The sequence below is a fragment of the Physella acuta genome, unplaced genomic scaffold (assembly GCF_028476545.2).
Source record: "Physella acuta isolate Inbredline_101_S28 unplaced genomic scaffold, ASM2847654v3 ptg000370l, whole genome shotgun sequence".
In the NCBI taxonomy this organism is placed as follows: Eukaryota; Metazoa; Mollusca; class Gastropoda; family Physidae; genus Physella; species Physella acuta.
Genome location: NW_026731889.1, coordinates 295,164 through 315,699, shown reverse-complemented (window position 1 = coordinate 315,699; position 20,536 = coordinate 295,164). Strand labels below are relative to the sequence as shown.

Here is a 20,536-nt window from a genome sequence, read left to right as displayed (position 1 = left end):
CCTAACGTTACCCTAACTCTCCCCCAGGGACCTAAACCTCTAACCCCTCACGTTACCCTCTCTCTCCCCTATGAACCTTGACCTCATACTTCCCTCTCTCCCTTGACTAACTCCTCATGTTTCCCTTCACCCCTCCACATGAACCTTGACCTCTTACCCCCCATACTCCCCCAGGGACCTTGACCTCTAACCCTTCATGTTACCCTCGTCCCCCCCCCATGAACCTTGACCTCTAACCCCTCATACTCAGCCTTCCCCTCATGAACCTTGACCTCTAACCCCTCACGTTACTCTCTCTCTCCCCAGGGACCTTGACCTCTAACCCCTCATACCCCCATGAGCCTTGACCTCTAACCCCTCACGTTACCCTCTCTCTCCCATGAACCTTGACCTCTAACCCCTCACGTTACCCTCTCTCTCCCATGAACCTTGACCTCTAACCCCTCATACCCCCCACCCCATGAACCCTAACCTGTAACCCCCCCCCCCACGTTACCCTCTCTCTCAGTGACCTTGACCTCTAACCCCTCATGTTACCCTCTCCCAGGGACCTTGACCTCTAACCCCCTCTCCTCCCCCCCCCCCCCATGAACCTTGACCTCTAACCCCTCACGTTACCCTCTCTCTCCCCCCAGGGACCACGACGACGAGTTCTCTGTTGTAGAGGCCGCCAAGAAGCTGAACGAAGTCTCCGGCCTGAAGGGACTGGGCCGGTTCTTCAAGCAGGTGGCGCAGTCGGCGCGCTCCAAGGACGACAGCAGCATCGACGACTTTCTCGGCTGCGTCAACATCCCGCTGGACGTAAGTCACGTGACCGTCTGTCGTCTGCATGGATTTGAGAATAGGTTTTACAAATACAGTACAGATCGATAACATATAGCTTACAATATTTTTGTTTATTTTTTGTTTCCGCAAGTGTGCTAATGAAGTTAAATGATCAATAGGAGCAGGGCACTACCCCCTCTCCGTTAATTACCCGAGTCAATTACCCACCCTCTGTCAATTACACCCCTCCCTACCCCTCTGTCATTTATCCCGTCTCATTTTTTTCTTCATTCTCAGTTATAATACTGAGCGGGATTTCCCCCAACCCAGCTAGGTATTGGTGGTCAACTTGTTATGCACCTTACATGCCATGGACTCCGACTTTTTTTTCTAGAATTTCTTCTACAGCCTTTATCCACCCAAGAATAAATAACAAGGCAGCGGCTGTTTGATTTTGGAGTTTTCTCACTTAGGTTGCTGTCCCCAGCTAACTGCACGGGGGTTCGAACACGGGACTTCTAAAGAAAGCAACCACAAGCTTTCCTGCCCGACCTGTTTTAATAAATTGTAATAGTTTAGACAAGATTTTAGAAAAATATCGATTTTAAAAAAAATTCAACTGCAATTTTGATTGGGGTTGTAGGTTGATGTGTGACGTCATTTTAGGGGGGGGGGTCTGGCTTTTTGTGACGACGTGTGACGAAGGGGAGGGGGGAGGTAAAAATCGTCCAAAAAAAGCGTGACGTCATTTATGGATGACCCCTTATCTACATACGGTACATGACGGTTGAGATTTTTAAACAGTGAGTTCAAAATTTCCGGTGACAACTGAGGCCTCAGCTAAACAGCCTGAGCTAAACGAACTTTGATCATTAGCCGCCTCCCACTCTGTGTCTCTGAGTCGGTGAAATAAAACTTGTCTCGGGGGAAATCAATTAAAGGAGGTGGCCAACAGGCTAGCTGGTGGGCATCTTTTCACTGCTGTTGGTTGGCTTTTGTTGTTTTGTTTTTTGTTTTGGTTGTTTTTGTTTTCTTCTTTCTATTTTTTTCCTTTTTTTTCTTTTTTTTTTCTTTGTACTTTTTTTGTGTGGTTGTTTTTAAACTCTCTAAAAATACGAAATTTGCTGCAGGATTATTTTTTTAGCTTGTTATACGAGTTTCAATTTTTTGGCTGATTTTTTTCCTCCTGCAATCTGAGTCATTTGGAAATTCGAGATTCGGTCTTTTTTTTACCGGGTACTTTTCTAGATTCAAGACTCGGAGTCATTGGTATTTGTGACGCCGTGTTGCTTAAATTTGTGCTCGTTACTTATTCTTATGTAAGAATGAGCGTCTATGATGTGTGACACTATATTTCATTCCCCCTTATACTTATAGAGTCATATTTATGACGCCAATTTAGCGAGATTTGAGACGCCAAATAACTCCAATTTTAACGCTACCTTCCGATCTCCGAGGACTCAGTCAGAATTACTGGTGACGCTAAGTCAGTAAGATTTGTGACAGCAAGCTACTTAAATCAGCAGCGCCGCCCTTCACTCCTATCCTGTCATATTTATGACGCCGAGTCACTCAGATATCAGACGCTGTCTCATATTCTACCGCGCACGGTGTAAATCTAATTTAGTACCCCCTTCCACAACAACAATATCGAGGCTTCTTCTCCCGCTATTCTATACATTCAGAGCTCGCCTGCTCCGGACTAACACAATAAACATGGGATATGGGCAAACATTTCTCATGGGAGACACGACCGTGGCTAAAAATAGCGTTTTGTAAAGCCGTGTAAGCATTAATTATTAGGCGGGCAAAGGGGGGTGGGGGGGGGGGAGTTTTTGTAGTTAGGAGGAAAGTTTTTATCATGCTTTTCCTTCAACCCTGTTTGACATTTTGAATGCACTTGTCGTCGTATGAATGTTGATAACAAATGCCATCAATCACATACAATAAATAAAAAATGTTTGTACCCTGGCGTACTGGCCATTCGTTAAAAAGGATCCCGCCGCAGTGACGTCACTAGCTCGGGTGTCATCTGGTGCGGAAACTAAAGGATGTCACCCCGACCCCATTCAGCAATTTTGCATTTTCAGTTCGGTGTCACCCCCCCCCCCCCCCCTTCTCCTTACTATCTCATTTTTGACGGGGAAAAATTGCTCTGGCAGTAAATTGTAAGATTTTTATTATTTGGTGTCCCCCCTAAATGGTGTCATATGGTTTAGATATTACTCGATTTATACTATACGTTGTATGCTATAGAAAGCGCGTCATTGAGATAGCAGTAAAGAAAAGTGCTACACACAGCTTTTTAAAAAATTGCAGTTTGTGCAGGTACCTAATGTATGCTGTATAGAAACTAGAGTGACACATCCAGCGTGGTTCCCTAAAAGTAAAGTTCCCCTGTTATGCCCAGATGAAGTAGAGTTCACCTGTTTCTGTGACCGCACATGAAAGGATAGTGTTGTCAGCACTATAAGGCCTCCGCGCCTACTGTTGTTACCGTAATTGAATAAATTGAACGAATAAATATAATTATAATCAGATCCCTTTACTTTGGATAACGTGAGTCAGATACCCTTCAGAGATGGTGGACTTAAAGATCCGAAATCGAGACTTTTTTTTCGGGCTAGCAACCGTTCTCTCTACCACCCCACCACGTCGTCCCTTTGTTTCCTATTATTAATCTTAAATTTCATCAGAATTTTCTTGTCTTCCATCCAAAATTGCCTTCGACCTCGTGAATGTCCCTTCCCGGAAAAAACATTAACAGGTCGCTATTTACGCGACTTTTTTTTCCGACAAGTTCATTTCGGTGGATATAAAAATAGACCCTGGCAAAGCTTCCGCCGAAAAATCTCTGGCTAGGAAGTTTTACCTCCACTAATTGCGTCAAGGGATTACAAAGCCGGCACAACTTTTTGAACTAATTATTTTAAGCTTGGATGAAGGTTAAGTATAATATTAAAAAAACATAAAAGGAAGTAATCAAGCGATAAGGGGTCATCCATAAATGACGTCAAGCTTTTTTTTTTTGACGATTTTTACCTCCCCCCCCTCCCTCCCCTCCGTCACACATCGTCACAAAACGCCAGCCCCCTATCCCCTCCCCCATAAAATGACGTCACACATCAGCAAAAAAGCTAAAAATCGTTTCTTAACATTGCTTTTTTTATAATGCAAAAATTATGACGTCACACCATCTGACCCCCCCCCCCCCTCCCTTTCATCATACACCGTCACAAAATTACAGATCCCCCTTCAAATGTGACGTGATGTCATTTATGGACGACCCATAAGCGTTAGTTCGTAAACTTTCATATTCTCACTATAAATATCACAACGCTGCATTTGTTGGTGATTTTTAATATAAGGCATTCCTTTTTTTTTTGACTGTTTACAATTAGTGTATTTTTATTATCAATTCTGAACAGTCACACACACTGTCAATACGGCAATTTTGCTTTAAAAATGTTGAAAATGACGTGCTGGGCATCCAATTTGGAGACATTCGTGTTTTGTTATGTGAAGGCTGCCTTCTGGGGATAGAGGGGACCAAACTCTAATCAACTAATTCGGGACTGGCAGATGATACTTTAGACTGAAGAGCTCCTGAGCAGAGCCGCTTCATGCCCGGGGCTACCAAACGACAGGAAATACGCTCTGCCATTTTTGTTACCGGCCTCATATTTTGTTGTTTTTGTTTTTTTAATTTATAACACATTCATGAAGTTCAACACAAATCATTAAAAAATATTTTCTAAATATCTTATTCTCAGCGAATATTTTTTAAAAAAATGCAAACATTTTATAATTGCTTAGAGGGAAGCCATTTTTAATATCCTGTAATTATCTTCAAGCTATAAATTCTCTTTAATAAAATTGCTATAATCAATGTCAAGTCAAGAAAGTTGCAGCCAATGTCTTTCAAATGATGGATGCTCACTTCCCAATAATGTTATGTTTAAAAAAAAACTTCAATTTTCGAACGTTCACAAAACTTTTTCAAACAATTTATTAGGCCTGCAATTTGTCTGGCAAGCGCAGCAGTTGAAAAATAGCAGTTGACGCGTTTCTCAGCGTTTGAAAAATTAGTTATAAGGGACTTGCTATGCCAATGAAGTTTTACGTTTCTAGTAGGCCTAATCTAAAGTGCTCAATTATTAGTATTGGTTCGCCAGGCATTGCCTTCACAACTCTTCTATGTCGTTTATTTCATCATTTTTGCCCAAGCTGTGCAGATGAAGTAGAGTTATTTAATTTCGGATACTTCGGTATATGAAGGAATAGTGTGGTCAGCACTATGCCCAACCGCCTTTGTTTTCCCTAAGACTTAACCCGGATTCGAACTCTAGACTTTCAGGTTAGCAGTCTAGATCTCTACAAATAGGCCACGCCGTCCCATCAATGTTAGTCTAAATACAGACAATCAGCATACTAGCCTTAGTCTAAAATCGTTATAAACGGGTTCTTCTTTCCTGTTTCCAGGACCTACCCTCTACAGGTAAAAGTCAGTGGTACAAGTTGGAAGGGCGGTCAGCCAAGTCCAACATCCAAGGGGAGATCCACCTGAAGCTAAATCTGGCCACACGCGAAGACCGGGGAATTCCGGAAGACCACAACTGGACAGACGTCAAACAACACGAAGATTTGATGTCCATTTTTATCGAATATGAACTCAGAAAATATAGTGTTAGTTAAGCCTTTTTTAATTTCATTTTCACTTACTATTAATAGCACATAGTAACTATACTTCGATATCACTTTTTTTTCAAATACTGGGCCTATGGCTCTAGGTCTATAAATTATTATATAAGTTATGATTTACTCAGTTTAATGAACTTGAAGCCAGAAGGTTAAAGAAAAAAGGCCTGCAACCCATCATAAAGTGTAAAGTTCATTTACCTAGATTAGTTTAATAAGTAGGCAGTGGCGTAGCGAGGTCGGGTGTCACCCGATGCGGCACTTAATGGTTTCACCCCCCCCCCCCCCCAGAGGCGATGTGACCCTTCCCGGGGACAAACTTTAAAATTTTCGATTTGCACCCCCCCTCAAGTTTTTCTCTCTATATTTTGCTATTTTTTGCCTTGGTGTCACCTCCCTAAATGGTGTCACCCGTTGCGGTCCGCACCCCCGCACCCCCCCCCCCCTCGCTACGCCCCTGTAAGTAGGGCTTACACATTCTTTTTATATATGGAAATGATTATTTTTTGTTTGGATCTAAAACTGCTTCTGATGAAAATCTTTTCTTCTTAAAATAGTCTGTTGAAAGTAATCTCTTTGGACAGGAAGCATCCTACAAATGGACAGGTGACTTGCCACAAGTTGCCAGGACCATTTTACATCAACATGCCATACAAGGAGATGTGACTGAAGTTCAGCAAGCAGTTTGGTAGGTATCTGCAATTTAATGGCTGAGTAGATTTAAAAATAAAAATTATTTTAAAAGGTTTATAATTGTGTAACCTAAGGCCATTTGAAAAAAGAAATGTCAAACAAGTAGGACCTACACTGATTTTATTCTACCTAGAAAATTAGTCCCTTCCTCCAAAATTGGTTGATATTTTCATTTAATTTTAGATATTTTAGAACTATAGGCCTTACTAATGACAGATGAACTTTAAACCCTACTGGTTCTTGCTAAAACATTTATTAACTTGTTTTTTTTACCTCTCAATAGTTTTGTTGCTCCAATAATATTTGTCAAAATTAAACTACTGTTTCAATTGTTTTTGTAGTTTTAAGCAGAGTAATGAGAATCACATGATTTTTCTTTTTTATTTAGTCGCTGGCAAGCATACAGTAAAAAACACATGGAGCATCCTTTGAGCTATGATCTGTTACATGGTTTGTTAGAGGACCTGGACAGATTGTACCATGATGGAGCTCTCTCCAGAGAAGAGGTAAAAAAAACCTTTTAAGTAATTATTATAATAGTCTCTTCTGTTATTATCACTTTGTTCAATATTATAGTTTTTTTACAAATCTAAAATGTTTACAATGAAATAAAAACATTGTAAAAAAGTTCTATCAAAATTTGAATGTACTGTTCTCATCAGGAAGAAGCACTAGCCGAATCATTCACAAACTTCATAGAATACAGCAAAAGTCTCCTCAAGAAAATGAGAGATGTTTTCCCTCCCACCAATAAAACTGCTTTCTCAAGACTAAAAGTTATGCTCAAGTAATTAGAGACACTATTTTTCATCTCCATTAATACATATTTATCATTACTAATACAGCAATTATTTAAGAAACTAAACTCCAACCATATCCACATTTTTTTTTTTATAAACCATGCAAAAAAAAATACAACTCCCAGACTTTTGTTCAATTTTAAAAAGACGAACTAACTTTATCATGCAGGTGCCTCTCAACAATCCATAGCCTCAAAGTATTCAAAAAATGTTGCCCATTTCACAGTGAGCTGCACTCAGAAATACTTTCATTGTCCAAGGTATTTTTTTTTTTACTTTCATTGTCCAAGGTATTTTTTTTTACTTTCATTGTCCAAGGTATCTATTTTTTTACTTTCATTTTTAAGGTATGTTTTTTCCCTTTCATTGTCTGTACCATCTTTTGTTTTTGCTAATCTTGTCCAAGGTATTTTTTTTCTCTTTCGTTGTTTTAAGGTACATTTTTTCTATTTCATGGCCAAATTGTATTTAGTTTTTGCTTTCACTGTCCAAGATGTGTTCTTTTTTACTTTCATTGTCTGTGGTATTTTTGTTGACTTTCATTAATTTGTTCAAAATATCAAAATCTTACATTTTCTAGAGATAATAATGTAAATAAAAGTAAACAATTCATGATTTTATAACAATTTGCATCAAGTTGTGTTTTTTTAATTATCATTGTGGCTGGTAGAACAGCATTCAATAAATGATAACTTGAGTTACTTGTGTGGAAAAAAAATCTTTCAAGTTCAAGCATTGTTTTTTTTTTTTTTTTACTTCCAGAAAAGCACCCTGGAGTGGTATGACAGAGTTCATAGTTCATGCATGGGGCATATAAAGGTAATTTATTTGCTAAATTATTTTATGATTTGTCTTTAGTGTTGAAAACTGAAACTGTTAGATTGTCTATGTTCTCTATTGAACCTGTACTATTTCCAGATAGGCCTACAGTTTTATTGTTAAATATAACATTTTTATAAAATACTTTTTGGTTTTCTAGAATTTCATGATCTGTACTAATGCAATTTATCCACAGGGTGATGAAGACACACTCCGTGGACTGATTGAGCTCTGCAATTTGTTGAACACGGATATTTATAAAGCTTATCATAACTACAATCCTCTATTTGTAGAGTAAGTTCACTGTCAAGAAACCTTCACTAAGAAAATTTAAACAGTATTCTCCCTTGATTTATCAACTTTGAACATATTCAAGGGAGAAAGATGAATACTTTTTGCAATTGTTAGAATTTCAGAATGCTTAGAAAATTAAAAATCTTTAAACTATCACTGTTGCTTGTTAAAGCTATTTTCAGCATACTTAATAACCAAAATTGGTTTGAATAATTAATAGACAAAGAGTATTAAACAAAGATTCCTAGTTTTCTCCCTTGAATTATTAACTTTGCAAAGTTATTAGAATTAAACAAATGTTAAGAAAATTAAACATCTACAAGCCATTAACTAGTGCTGTAGAATGTTTGTTCAGTTTTTAAGCTGTTCATAACATAAATATTAGTATAAATAAATAATAGTGTTGCCTCTTTGCCATTCAAAAAGCCACTGATAGCCTCTTAAACTTTAATATAACAGGCTTTGCAATGTGCACTATTTTCAAGTGACTTACAAGCAGTTTGAGAAATTGGTGAGTGCTGCAATTTTATATCTAAGAAGATAAAACAATTTTTTAATTATTAGAACTAATTTTTTTTTTTCGCAAAGGGTACTGAAAATTTTCCAATTAAAATGAAAATATTTTTTTTTTCTTTGACTGGTGCACAGCTGGGAGAGGCTATGAACAAGGACATAGAGAAAATCCTCAAGGCTAACGATGTCCACCATGAGCCATCAGGCCTGGGTACACCTTCCCTGACCCTGAACACTGGACTGTTTGAGTTGTACATGAACCTGCAGGAGTTCTCACGTTACAGCAGACACCTCTCAGCTAGGTAAATGTCACACACCTCTCAGCCAGGTAAATGTCACACACCTCTCAGCTAGGTAAACGTCACACACCTCTCAGCCAGGTAAATGTCACAAACCTCTAAATGTCACACACCTCTTAGCCAGGTAAATGTCACACACCTCTCAGCCAGGTAAACGTCACACCTCTAAATGTAACACACTTCTCAGCCAGGTAAATGTCACACACCTCTCAGCCAGGTAAATGTCACAAACCTCTAAATGTCACACACCTCTCAGCCAGGTAAACGTCACACCTCTAAATGTAACACACTTCTCAGCCAGGTAAATGTCACACACCTCTCAGCCAGGTAAATGTCACACACCTCTCAGTCAGGTAAATGTCACACACCTCTAAATGTCACACACCTCTCAGCTAATTTAATGTCACACACCTCTCAGCCTGGTAAATGTCACACACCTCTAAATGTCACACATCTCAGCCAGGTAAATTGTCATACACATCTCAGCCAGGTAAATTGTCATACACATCTCAGCCAGGTAAATTGTCATACACCTCTCAGCCAGGTAAATGTCACACACCTCTTAATGTCACACACCTCTCAGCCAGGTAAATGTCACCTCTCAGCCAGGTAAATCTCACACACCTCTAAATGTCACACACCTCTCAGCCAGGTAAATGTCACACACCTCTCAGCCAGGTAAATCTCACACACCTCTAAATGTCACACACCTCTCAGCCAGATGTCACACACCTCTCAGCCAGGAAAATGTCACACACCTCTCAGCCAGGTAAATGCCACACCTCTCAGCCAAGTAAATGTCACACACCTCTCAGCCAGGTAAATGTCCCACACCTCTCAGCCAGGTAAATGCCACACACCTTTCAGCCAGGTAAATGTCACACACCTCTAAATGTCACACACCTCTCAGCCAGGAAAATGTCACTCACCTCTCATCCAGGTAAATGCCACACCTCTCAGCCAAGTAAATGTCACACACCTCTCAGCCAGGTAAATGTCCCACACCTCTCAGCCAGGTAAATGTCCCACACCTCTCAGCCAGGTAAATGTCCCACACCTCTCAGCCAAGTAAATGTCACACACCTCTCAGCCAGGTAAATGTCCCACACCTCTCAGCCAAGTAAATGTCACACACCTCTCAGCCAGGTAAATGTCCCACACCTCTCAGCCAGGTAAATGTCCCACACCTCTCAGCCAGGTAAATGTCACACACCTCTCAGCCAGGTGTCACACTAACTGTTCATTCATGTCTCTCATTATTTCAAATCACAGTTTGGGAGTTTTATTTAAAAAAAAAAGCTATGCCTCATTTCTACTTTAAGTTTTCTTTTTTTCTTATATCCAATATGATCTACTTCATCTAGCTCACTAATTTATATAAGAAAATTATTTTCAAAAACTCTATTCTAGAAATCTCTTTTTCCCCCTTTTTGCTTATGCAAATTATAATTCTTTATTACTGTTTTGAAAACCTAGTGTGATTATTTTCATACATTTGTCTAAATAAATAATATAAAATACCTAAATAGATTTACTCTCCCCTCATCAGTGACATCAAACAGTTCACTATCCCAGCCTATTATCACTGGTTCAAGTGTGCGGTCAGTAAATGGCTGACCATTGCCCAGCACAGAGCAGAGAGAAGAATAAAAAAAGCTGTGGAGCTTGAAAAGGTAGATAAAAACTAGTCATGAGTTCGAACCTCACTGCAGATGAGGCTCGATAGCTGGGAAAAATAACCCATCTAGGAGAGAAAAATCTAAAATCAAACTTCTTCTTTGTAGTTTTTTTCTTGGTTGAACAAAGGCTATGGAGGCAAATCCAGGAAGATAATCAGGCTGAAATCATAATCAATGGCATATATGGTGCATAATAGGTTGACACGTAATACATAATTGCGTTTGTGGAAATGCCTTCCAACATTACATTTAAGAACACAGAAAAAGAAGAAGGATAAAAACTGAATGGCCTTATAAAATGAGGGGATATATATATATATATATATATATATATATATATATATATATATATATATATATATATATATATATATATATATATATATATATAAAGCTCTTAGGAGATTTATAAAATATGTAGTTAAGGCTTCTAATGGAAGTTGGTAGCCAAAAGAATGTATTTAAACTCTGGTAATTTCCCCTTATTAATCTGTCACAACCATGTTCTTTTATAATTAGTTATACAAAAAACAACCTTTAGCAATAATATTTCAGACACATGTACAAGTTTTATACTGTTGTGACTGGATGTTTTAAGAGAGATTTTGTTGTGCAGGTAGCCCAGGTGGATGTGGCTGTAAAGTACAGCACGTCTGCTGTTGATGTCTGCTGCTGCTTCACACAGGTCAGTGTCTCTGTCAATACCAAAGGTCATACAGCCATTGATTGTTACACTTTTTAAACTTTTGCAAACACAATTTGTATTCAGGGCTTTAGCAAGGCATATAGTATTTCCGTCAATACAACAAGTCATACAGCCATTGGTTGCTATTTTTAAAACTCTACAAAGACAGTATGTTGTATTGTGAGGCATGCTGTAAAAGAAACTTTTTCTATTTCTAAAACTTTTATAAATGATTGCATTGCCAAGAGTAGTTTTTTTTTTAAATTTAAATTTTTTTTTAAATTACACCTGCAATATAAATGTTAGAAATGTATAATTTGCAAAAATTTTAAACCAATCCATCCACCTTCAGATCACAGAGTTTTGGAAACAGCTGGCCTGGCCTGACCGTGTGGGAGCGTATCCATTTGTTTACAAACTAACAGAGGTCAAAGGGCATTTTTTTATTATTATTAAAATTTATATTTACTTTATGCTTGTTGAACTCTTTTTTTATGTCAGTATCAAATATTAGTACAAAATCTATTATAAACTTCAGTAAATTTTAGCTGAAATGTGTCAATGATGTTATCATGATAGAAAAGAAAGAATGAATTCTAAATGCTAATCAGCATAACAGCTAGTTACTAGAACTAGTTCCTATATTTTTATATTTTGAAGATTTGTGTATGTTTGATGAATTTTAATAATATTTGAAATAGCTTAGTCTGGTTTACGTAAGAAATTAATAGTTTCAGATTTAAGGCAAATTTGTTGTTTTTTTTACATTCCAGGATATTTGCAATACAGCCAAGTTGTATGCAGACTTAGTGCATGCTAAGTTGACAGACATGGGCTATTATGATGATGAGGGTCAATTTGATGTCACAGAAGAGGTAGGAACTCTCCAACAAAAAAAGATACAATTTATGTAATTTGTTAAATAATTAAAAACTTATGGCATTAAGGTAATTTTTTTTTTAAATTGTTCTCTTCAGCTTTGCATCACAATAAACAATATAGAACAAGTGCGCAGAGCCTTGAAACCTTTGCCAACTCTGCTGGACTTCAGTGAGATTCAGCAGGCTCTGGAGCTGGCAAGAGATGACCCACATCCACCCAAAGAGGCTACAACTGGTCTGCTGGGCAAGGCATCACTTCAAGGCATCATCAAACAGGCCGATGAGGATATGGTCAGAAAAATCAGACAGGTGGTGGACCGTGTGGCTGATAAGGTGAGGTTTTGTTTTTTGACCTGGTCAACTATCTGGGGTATAGTCTAATGGTGACTGATGAAGAAGATAGATAAGAATTTGATTATCTTGTAAATGTATCTAATAAAGAAGGGAGGTAAACATTTTATAATCTGAAATGGTTTAAAATCTAATAACGAAGGGAGATAAGCATTTGATACTCTGAAAAGGCTTTTAGTCAAATGAAGAATAAAAGGGAGATATGTATTTGATAACCTAAAGAGAGGATATATTGCGTCAGTTTCAATCAAAATCTGATTAATTTCAGATGAGACCTGACATTAAAAAAGATGTTTTCCATTTAAATTGGGCTCCAGAATCCTTACCAGCTGAAGAGGTTTGTCTTTTCTTTACTAAATTTTGTTATAATTTTTAAATACAGTTATAAAGTATCAGATGGCAGAGCATACAACTTCTAACCTGAAAGTCTTGAGTTCAGATCCCAGGTTTAAAAGGATACATTATGTTGAACAACATTGGTTCAATATTGTGTTTTTATTTATTCCATAAAGTTTATTCACAGGTTACACAACTTTTATTTTTGTTATATTAAAGAGGTGGCATAAAATAATTTTTAAGTAAAATCTAAAAATTCTATGAAAAACATTATTATTGTACTTTACAACAGTTTATGGGACGGAGTGGTCTAGCGGTAGAGAGCTGTGCTACTAACCCGTTAGTCTCGAGTTTGAATCCGGGTTCAAGTCAGTAGACCGTTCCTGAGTCCACCCAACTCTGATGGGTACCTAACTCACTTTAGGGAGAGTAAAGGCGGCTGGGCATAGTGCTGACCACATTATCTCTTCATATGCCGAGGTCACAGAAACAAGTAAACTGTACTTCACTTGCCTCATAGACCGTCAGGTTTGAAAGGGAAACTTTACAACAGTTTATTTCACTAAAATTTGATAATGTTAATTAGTCTTCATTAACTTTAACACAACAACATGTTCCTTTAAAGTGCACCTTAAATGGCTATGTATCAAACATGGCGACTTGCCCACCATACTGAGTTAAACCTGTGTTTGAAAAAAAACATTTGCCACAATTGTGCCTACACTTGGTTGACACGACCACTAATTATCTCACTCCCAGCCTAATTAACTGACACACATTCACATATTGTTGCTAATCATGTACTAATTATGCAAATATCCTAATGAAAAAATGGCTGAACTTTAAGACACAATTAGCACTGGGAAAAAAAGTGTCAGTTTTGTTTATATTTAATTTGTAAATGCATTACAACCAAGATAAACATGTTAGAGCAAACAAGCTGAAAAGTGCACTACATTTTTCCCACTGTAGTTTGTTTGTAAAGGGACCTTAAAATAAGTAGAAGTCACTCAAGGAAGAAATGATGCAATTATCTATCTCAGTGTGTGGGTGATAGTTTTTCTGCCCTAATTAAGTAATGAAAACTTTGTATGACTTACTACTCTTTGGAGTATAATAAAGAGGGATTAATAAAAAAAAATACCTGAACAAAAAATTAACAGAATCTTTAGACAGTAAAAACTTTTTTTTAGAAATTCTGAATAACCAAACTGACATAAAAATTCACGCTGTTGGTAACTTGCTGGAGTACCTGGACACTAATTTGCTGTAAAGAGAGGGTATGCCTGAGTGAAAAGAAAAATAAAATCCATGGACAGTAAATTTTTTTAAATTATTTTCATGAGAAAAATCTGAGTAACCAATTTGGCATTAACCTCTAGGCTGTTGGTGACTTGCTGGAATACCTGGACAGTAATTTGCTGTAAAGAGAGTCAATGCCTGAGTGAAAAGTAAAAACAGAATCCTTGGACAGTATATTATTTAAAAATATTCTCATGACAAATTCTAAATAACCCATGTGGCATAAAATTTCAGGCTGTTGGTGACTTGCTGGAGTACCTGGACAGTAATTTGCTGACCCTCAACAGCAACCTCCTGAAGACAAACTTTGACAGAATTCTCTCCTCCATCTGGGTGGAGCTGCTGGAGGAGTTCAGAGAAGTTTTGGACACGGAGGAAATGGTGGGTACCAACTTCTCTTCATTCTTCATAATAATCATTTATACATTGGTCTACAATGATGATGTATGTAGATGTCAGTCAAATGGTGGGTACCAACTTCTCTTCATTCTCCTCTGGATATCTAATTAAATATAATAATAATCATTTACACATTGGCCTACAATGTCAGTCAAATAGTGGGTATCAACTTCTTTTTATTCTCTCTTCTCTGGATATCTCATAAATATAATAATTATCATTTATACATTGGCCTAAATTGGTGATGTATGTAGATGTCAGTCATGTGTTTGAACTGTCAATAATAAATTAAACCTAATCAAAAGGATTACTTCTAATTGAATAAAACATTTATGGTTTTAAAAAATATTTATATTTTGGCCTACAATAATGATGTTATTAAACATCAGTCATGTATTAGTGCTGTCAACAATAAATTAAATCTAATCATGGGGATTACTTCAAATTAATCAGATACCCATTTTAGTGGTAGATCCACATGTGTCAAACGTTACATTTACAAATTAATTCATGCACCAGCATTAAGGTTACCCACCACCCACAAGTTATATCTATAATTTTTTCTAATTGTTGATGGATTCACAACATATCCAAACTTACTATGTATGCAAATTTTGGCCAGGTCTCATATCTCATCTACACTTCACCAAAAGTAGCTGCTAATATTGGAAAAAAAACATACTTCTCAATTTTCCATCTCCACTACTTAACAAGTCATTTCCATTCCTGATTCATGTCTCTGAATTATTTTAAATTTATAATATCACATGCCTGTCTCTCAGCGCCCCCCTGTGTTCTACCAGAGGATGTTTCAAGCATTAAGTCTTCTCGTTGATTTCTTTTATGCCAATGGAAATGGTTTAGAGATGGAAGCTATTCTTATAGAGCCATTTGAGGTAATCATACACACAAAATTTAAAAATGAAATTTATTTTATTTAATCTAATCATTAACGTTTTTACTCGCCAGGGAACAGCTTTTTTTTTTAATATGAAGTTTATCTTTTATCTTTTATTTAACTAATATATGTATAGTTTGTCAAAAATCTTATAACTTTTTTTCTGTAAACTTATTCTATAGTAATGTTGAACCCATGGTAATTGTAGTTATCAAAATATCAAATTTTAAATAAAAATTTCACCAAAGTCCTTACAATACCTTCTTAGTTTTTTTTTAATAGATGATTGCTGTGTTGTAAAAAGAAATATATTACAAACATGTTTCAAGTTTGAATAAGATAATTTTATTGACACCTGTCATAGGGTTGGTAATTTAAATCCTGATGTTTTTATATTTTAGAATCTACGTAAAGAACTGACCATGCACAAAATGGATACACTTTCTCTCATTGAAACTTTCTACATGGAAAAAAATGAGTTACAGGTCAGTAGTGAACTTTTGTAGATATTCTAATGAACACTGTCTGTTTTTAAGTCTGCTGTATATGAATACAGTGAGACATCTGCTAAAATGTTGTTTTGTGTTTCCCTAGGCTCACACAGAGAACACAGAGTTTGGTGTGCTCAGTATTAGAGCGGTCTACAAGTTTGATTTGCAAATACTTTTTGTCGAAGGTGAGAAGCCTTGAACTTTCACCTCACACATTATTTAAACATCATTTTTTATTCAGATATAATTCAACTTTCTCCTCACTACACACATTATTAAAACATCATATTTTGTTTAGATATAATTCAATTACACAAATTATTCAAACTTAATTTTTTGTTCAGATGTAATTCAACTATACACATTATCAAAACATCATATTTTGTTCAGACATAATTGTTACTGACTTAGTCTAATGCAAGTCAGAATGAAAATTAATAAGAATAAGAATGTTCAAAAATATTTTTTTTCTTTCAGTTATTAGTGCAAGGGACTTAATACCACTTGATGCTAATGGTTGGTTGCTGTAATTGTTTTATTATCACAACTTTTGTTGTGAAATTTTAAATTTGAAAAAAAAAATTATTCTAATTGCACGAATTTTAAAAATTTGGATATGATTTGCATCAACAAACATTCAAATTGATATTATAATTATGTAACCAGGCCTGAGTGATCCGTATGTGCTGGTCTCACTGGCACCAGAACACATTTTCCCTGGGATGGGAACACACAGCACCAAGATCATTAAGAAAACATTGAACCCTGTGTTTGAAGAGTCATTTGAATTGTAAGTGGATTCTTTTAAAAAACTTAAATCTTATGGTTATTTTCATACTGACCTAATAATTATTGGGGATGGCATGGCCTAGCAGTAGAGCCCTAGACTGCTAACCTGAAAGTCTCGAGCTCAAATTAGGGTGTAAGTCAGTAGAATATCCTTGAGTCCGCCCAGCTCTGAAGAGTACGTAACTCATTTTAAGGAAAGTAAAGGTGGCTGGGAATGGTGCTGACCACACTATCCCTTTATATGCTGAGGTCACAGAAATAGGTGAACTCTACTTCGCTTGCCCCATGGACAATCAGGTGTGAGAAGGGAAGTATTTTGTACAATCTTTTAGACATAATCATACTGGATCATAGGGATCATTCATAAATTACATCATCATCATCATCATCATTCCTTTGTGGCCCCTGGGGAGCAAAAGGCTGCAACCACACATCTTCATCGGACTCGGTTTTGGGCTGCCCCCTTAATCTGTGCCCATGTGTGCCCAGCAGTTTTCGCCTCTGCTTCAACCGTTCTTCTCCATGTCTTCCTTGGCCGGCCTACCCTCCTTTTTCCCTGGGGATTCATAAATTACATCACCCACTAAAGTGGTGAGCCTTAGATTTTATAAAAATGAGCTCAAGCGGAGGGGGCTGTGAGGAATCTGATGTAGCAAATATTTGTATTTCTTTATTATTATTTTTTTTTTAAAAAGTGATGTAAAACTTGTTCATGTTTTATAGAGTTAAAGATGTTATAGAGAGGAGATGGCACTTTGTGTTCTCATTATCAGGAGATGGGTTTAAAACGATTATTATAGTTATTCCTTACCTTATGTAGTGCAAATCCTTATATTAGTCCAGCTATTAAAATATCTAGCCCTGTAAACAACAACAATAAAAAAAATATTTGTCTAATGCATTTGATTGCTTTAATTACTTTTGTTGTATTCCAGCCATATCCTGCCATCCCAATGTGCTCAGCATGGAGCATCCTTGACCTTCACTGTAATGGACCATGACCTCTTATTCCAAAATGACTTTGGGGGCGAAGCTTTTCTTCCTTTGTCAGATGTGCATGGCGTGGGAGGGGAGGAAATCTCTGGCTATGATGTTCTCAACATCATTTCTCTCCCCCTCATCCACCCTAAAGCTTCAGGTAAAGTCAAGGGGCTGTGTTAATGTTTTTTTAACTATTGTTTTATTGAGGGAGCTGTATAGAAGGAAACTATGTATAGCTGAGGTGGTTTGCTTGTTGCAGTGATATTGATGATCTGGGTATTTAGTATTACCCAATCAGCTGGTTCTAAACCAGTGGTTCTTAACCTTTTTAGAGGTACCAAACTCCACCATTCTCATATGCGCATTCACCTAACCCTTCTCAATACTTTTATTATCCACGCTTACAAAATCTGAGTCTTGTGTATGTTTTGACCTCAACCAAATCCATGAGACTGATCACCGAACCACTAGGGTTTAATCAAACCCAGTTTAAGAACCACTGACCTAAACCATTTTAAGATAAAAGCATTTGTAAATTAATATTTTTAGTAAATAGCGTAGGCCATTATCACTTTATGGAACTTGAAACACATAGGAAGTCAAGGCCAACAAATGCTTTTTTAATGATTGACAGGTTTAATAGTTTACCATTTTAATAGTTTACCATTTTAATAGTTTACCATTTTCATAGTTTACCATTTACATAGTTTAACATTTTCATAGTTTACCATTTTCATAGTTTACAATTTTCATAGTTTACAATTTTCATAGTTTACAATTTTCATAGTTTACAATTTTCATAGTTTACAATTTTCATAGTTCACCATAAGATGATGCCATGGATACAAATCTAAAGCTTTTTAATCACTTTAAGAAGTTTCATATTTTCAATTAGTTTTAGCTAAACAAAACATATGAAAATATTATTTCATTTCTTTAACTCAACCTTTCTATACCAAATTAAATTTATATTTGACTTGCAGACCATGGTGCCTTGAATGTGTTGAGAAGAAGGACATGGGACAGTGTTGCACAGGAATTTATCAAGAAACGCAGCCTCATAGAGCAACAGGCAAAATAATCCTCGATGCTGTTGTCTTTATGATTTCCATAATTCAAAATGAAGCTCAAAATATGACTGAATTTATGAACTACAATTCCAATTTGAATCAATAATTGAACTAATGATTGTGTTGTTTTTTTTTGTAAATGAATGAAAGCCAATATTGTATTAAAATTGTGAATACAATTTAGCAAAATTAAATGAAACACCTAATAATTCACACAAATATTTTTCTAGAAAAGCTTAAATTGTGATATAAATAAGCTATTTTTGGGAGAATTATTGCGTATATTAATTTAAGATACTGGTTTTTCTAAAAATACTCATCAAAGAGTTGTGTGCAAGACATTATATTGTTTTTTAACTGTGAGTATATATATATATATATATATATATATATATATATATATATATATATATATATATATGAAGTGTATTAGTGCAGATATTGTAAGAGCAAATGCCATGTAAATAATTTTCTGAAGTTGATGATCACAAGTCATTTAGATATAACATCTAGAAATTAAACCCAAGGGAAGTCACTTCAAGTGATTTCTAGAGAAATTAGAAGAGTTACAGTTAGTCCATTGTATTTTATATGAACCTTAAATTTTGTTATGCACCTTTTGTATTTCAATGTATAAAATATATCCTACGAAACAACACTTTTTTCTTATTAAATGTTTGTCCTGTATGAACTTTTAAAAAGCTACCAACATGTGCTGGTGATTGATCCATGCTGCTACAAAAAAAATGTACTCAAGCTGTTAGTAACAGACAGCCGTAACTTGACGTTGTAAACACAGTTATCTGCACACAAAAGCAAGAGCACTTTCTGCAATAGATTTGTTAACATAATTAAACTTCAGTATATTGACCTTCAGTACACATGCCAAGCGTCATTATTATATATATGTAATTTGTAATACAGAAAGACTCATTGGAAAATTCATCCATGTATTAAATGTTCCAACGCATCTTAATGCAACAAACATTTTGTTTTGGTTTTTAAGTATTTGTTACTGACTGGCATGCTACACTCTTTTTGTTGCCTTGACCCCTGTACATCTTTTACTCCGCCGATTTGTGTCAATTTTTTTCTTTGCCTTGCGAGGGGTAAACTTAAGTTGCACGCAACTATTTGTCTGGCTGTAACTTATGAAGTCTGGGACTACAATTTTGTTTAATATTTATGTAGTTAAAAATTTCAAATGTTTGTGGAGTTCTGTAATTTATTGCTAGGTTGGGATAGCAAAAGTCAAAAGACTTGCTCGTCACCTTTTTTCAAATTGGGTTGCGGAACAATTGTTGAAGACCACCTTTAATACTAATACTTTAATACTGTGACTGAATAAATGTGACTGTTTCTTGTTAAGTGAAATTAAAAGTACCAGATCCAGAGGTTTAATTTAATTCATGGTTTCATGTATGCAACTTCTCCCCGCCCCCCCCCCCCCCCCCACCAGCATGTGGCTACTAATATTCCCCTATTTGTATCTCCACAAATAGCAGTTTTTAGTTATAAAGCTGTTATTTTATAAATCGAAAGATAGCATATTCATCACAGCATATAAATGTTTATTTACTAACAGCTTAATACTACGAAGAAGTGTGAATGAACTGAATAACCTAGTGTTAAAAACGTTTCAATTTTGGTAAATACATATTCCCTTATGTCTTTGTGCTTGTTATTTATCACCCACCTGCTGAAAAAGATATTGTAAGCTGAATTTTTTGTCTGATGGGAGAAAAAAATGATTTTTAAATATGGGTTTGAGTTGTGATACTTGAGTGATATTT

The 20,536-nt window shown here is 36.2% G+C and overlaps 1 protein-coding gene across 2 annotated transcripts; it reads left to right on the top strand.

Moving 5' to 3' along the window:
- Window positions 1-635: 635 nt before the first annotated feature.
- LOC131941719 (BAI1-associated protein 3) lies at window positions 636-19,062 on the top strand (the record flags this gene model as incomplete). Of its 2 annotated transcripts, none has more annotated exon segments than XM_059301179.1 (24): window positions 636-801; window positions 5,248-5,451; window positions 6,048-6,151; window positions 6,545-6,662; window positions 6,819-6,943; window positions 7,126-7,216; window positions 7,719-7,775; window positions 7,972-8,069; window positions 8,529-8,580; window positions 8,718-8,884; window positions 10,431-10,554; window positions 11,177-11,245; window positions 11,598-11,672; window positions 12,019-12,120; window positions 12,223-12,459; window positions 12,746-12,814; window positions 14,350-14,496; window positions 15,297-15,410; window positions 15,814-15,897; window positions 16,007-16,088; window positions 16,381-16,419; window positions 16,570-16,693; window positions 17,628-17,830; window positions 18,657-19,062. In XM_059301179.1, coding segments are annotated over 24 exon segments (2,749 nt in total), but the record flags the coding sequence as incomplete, so codon positions are not given.
- Window positions 19,063-20,536: the final 1,474 nt, after the last annotated feature.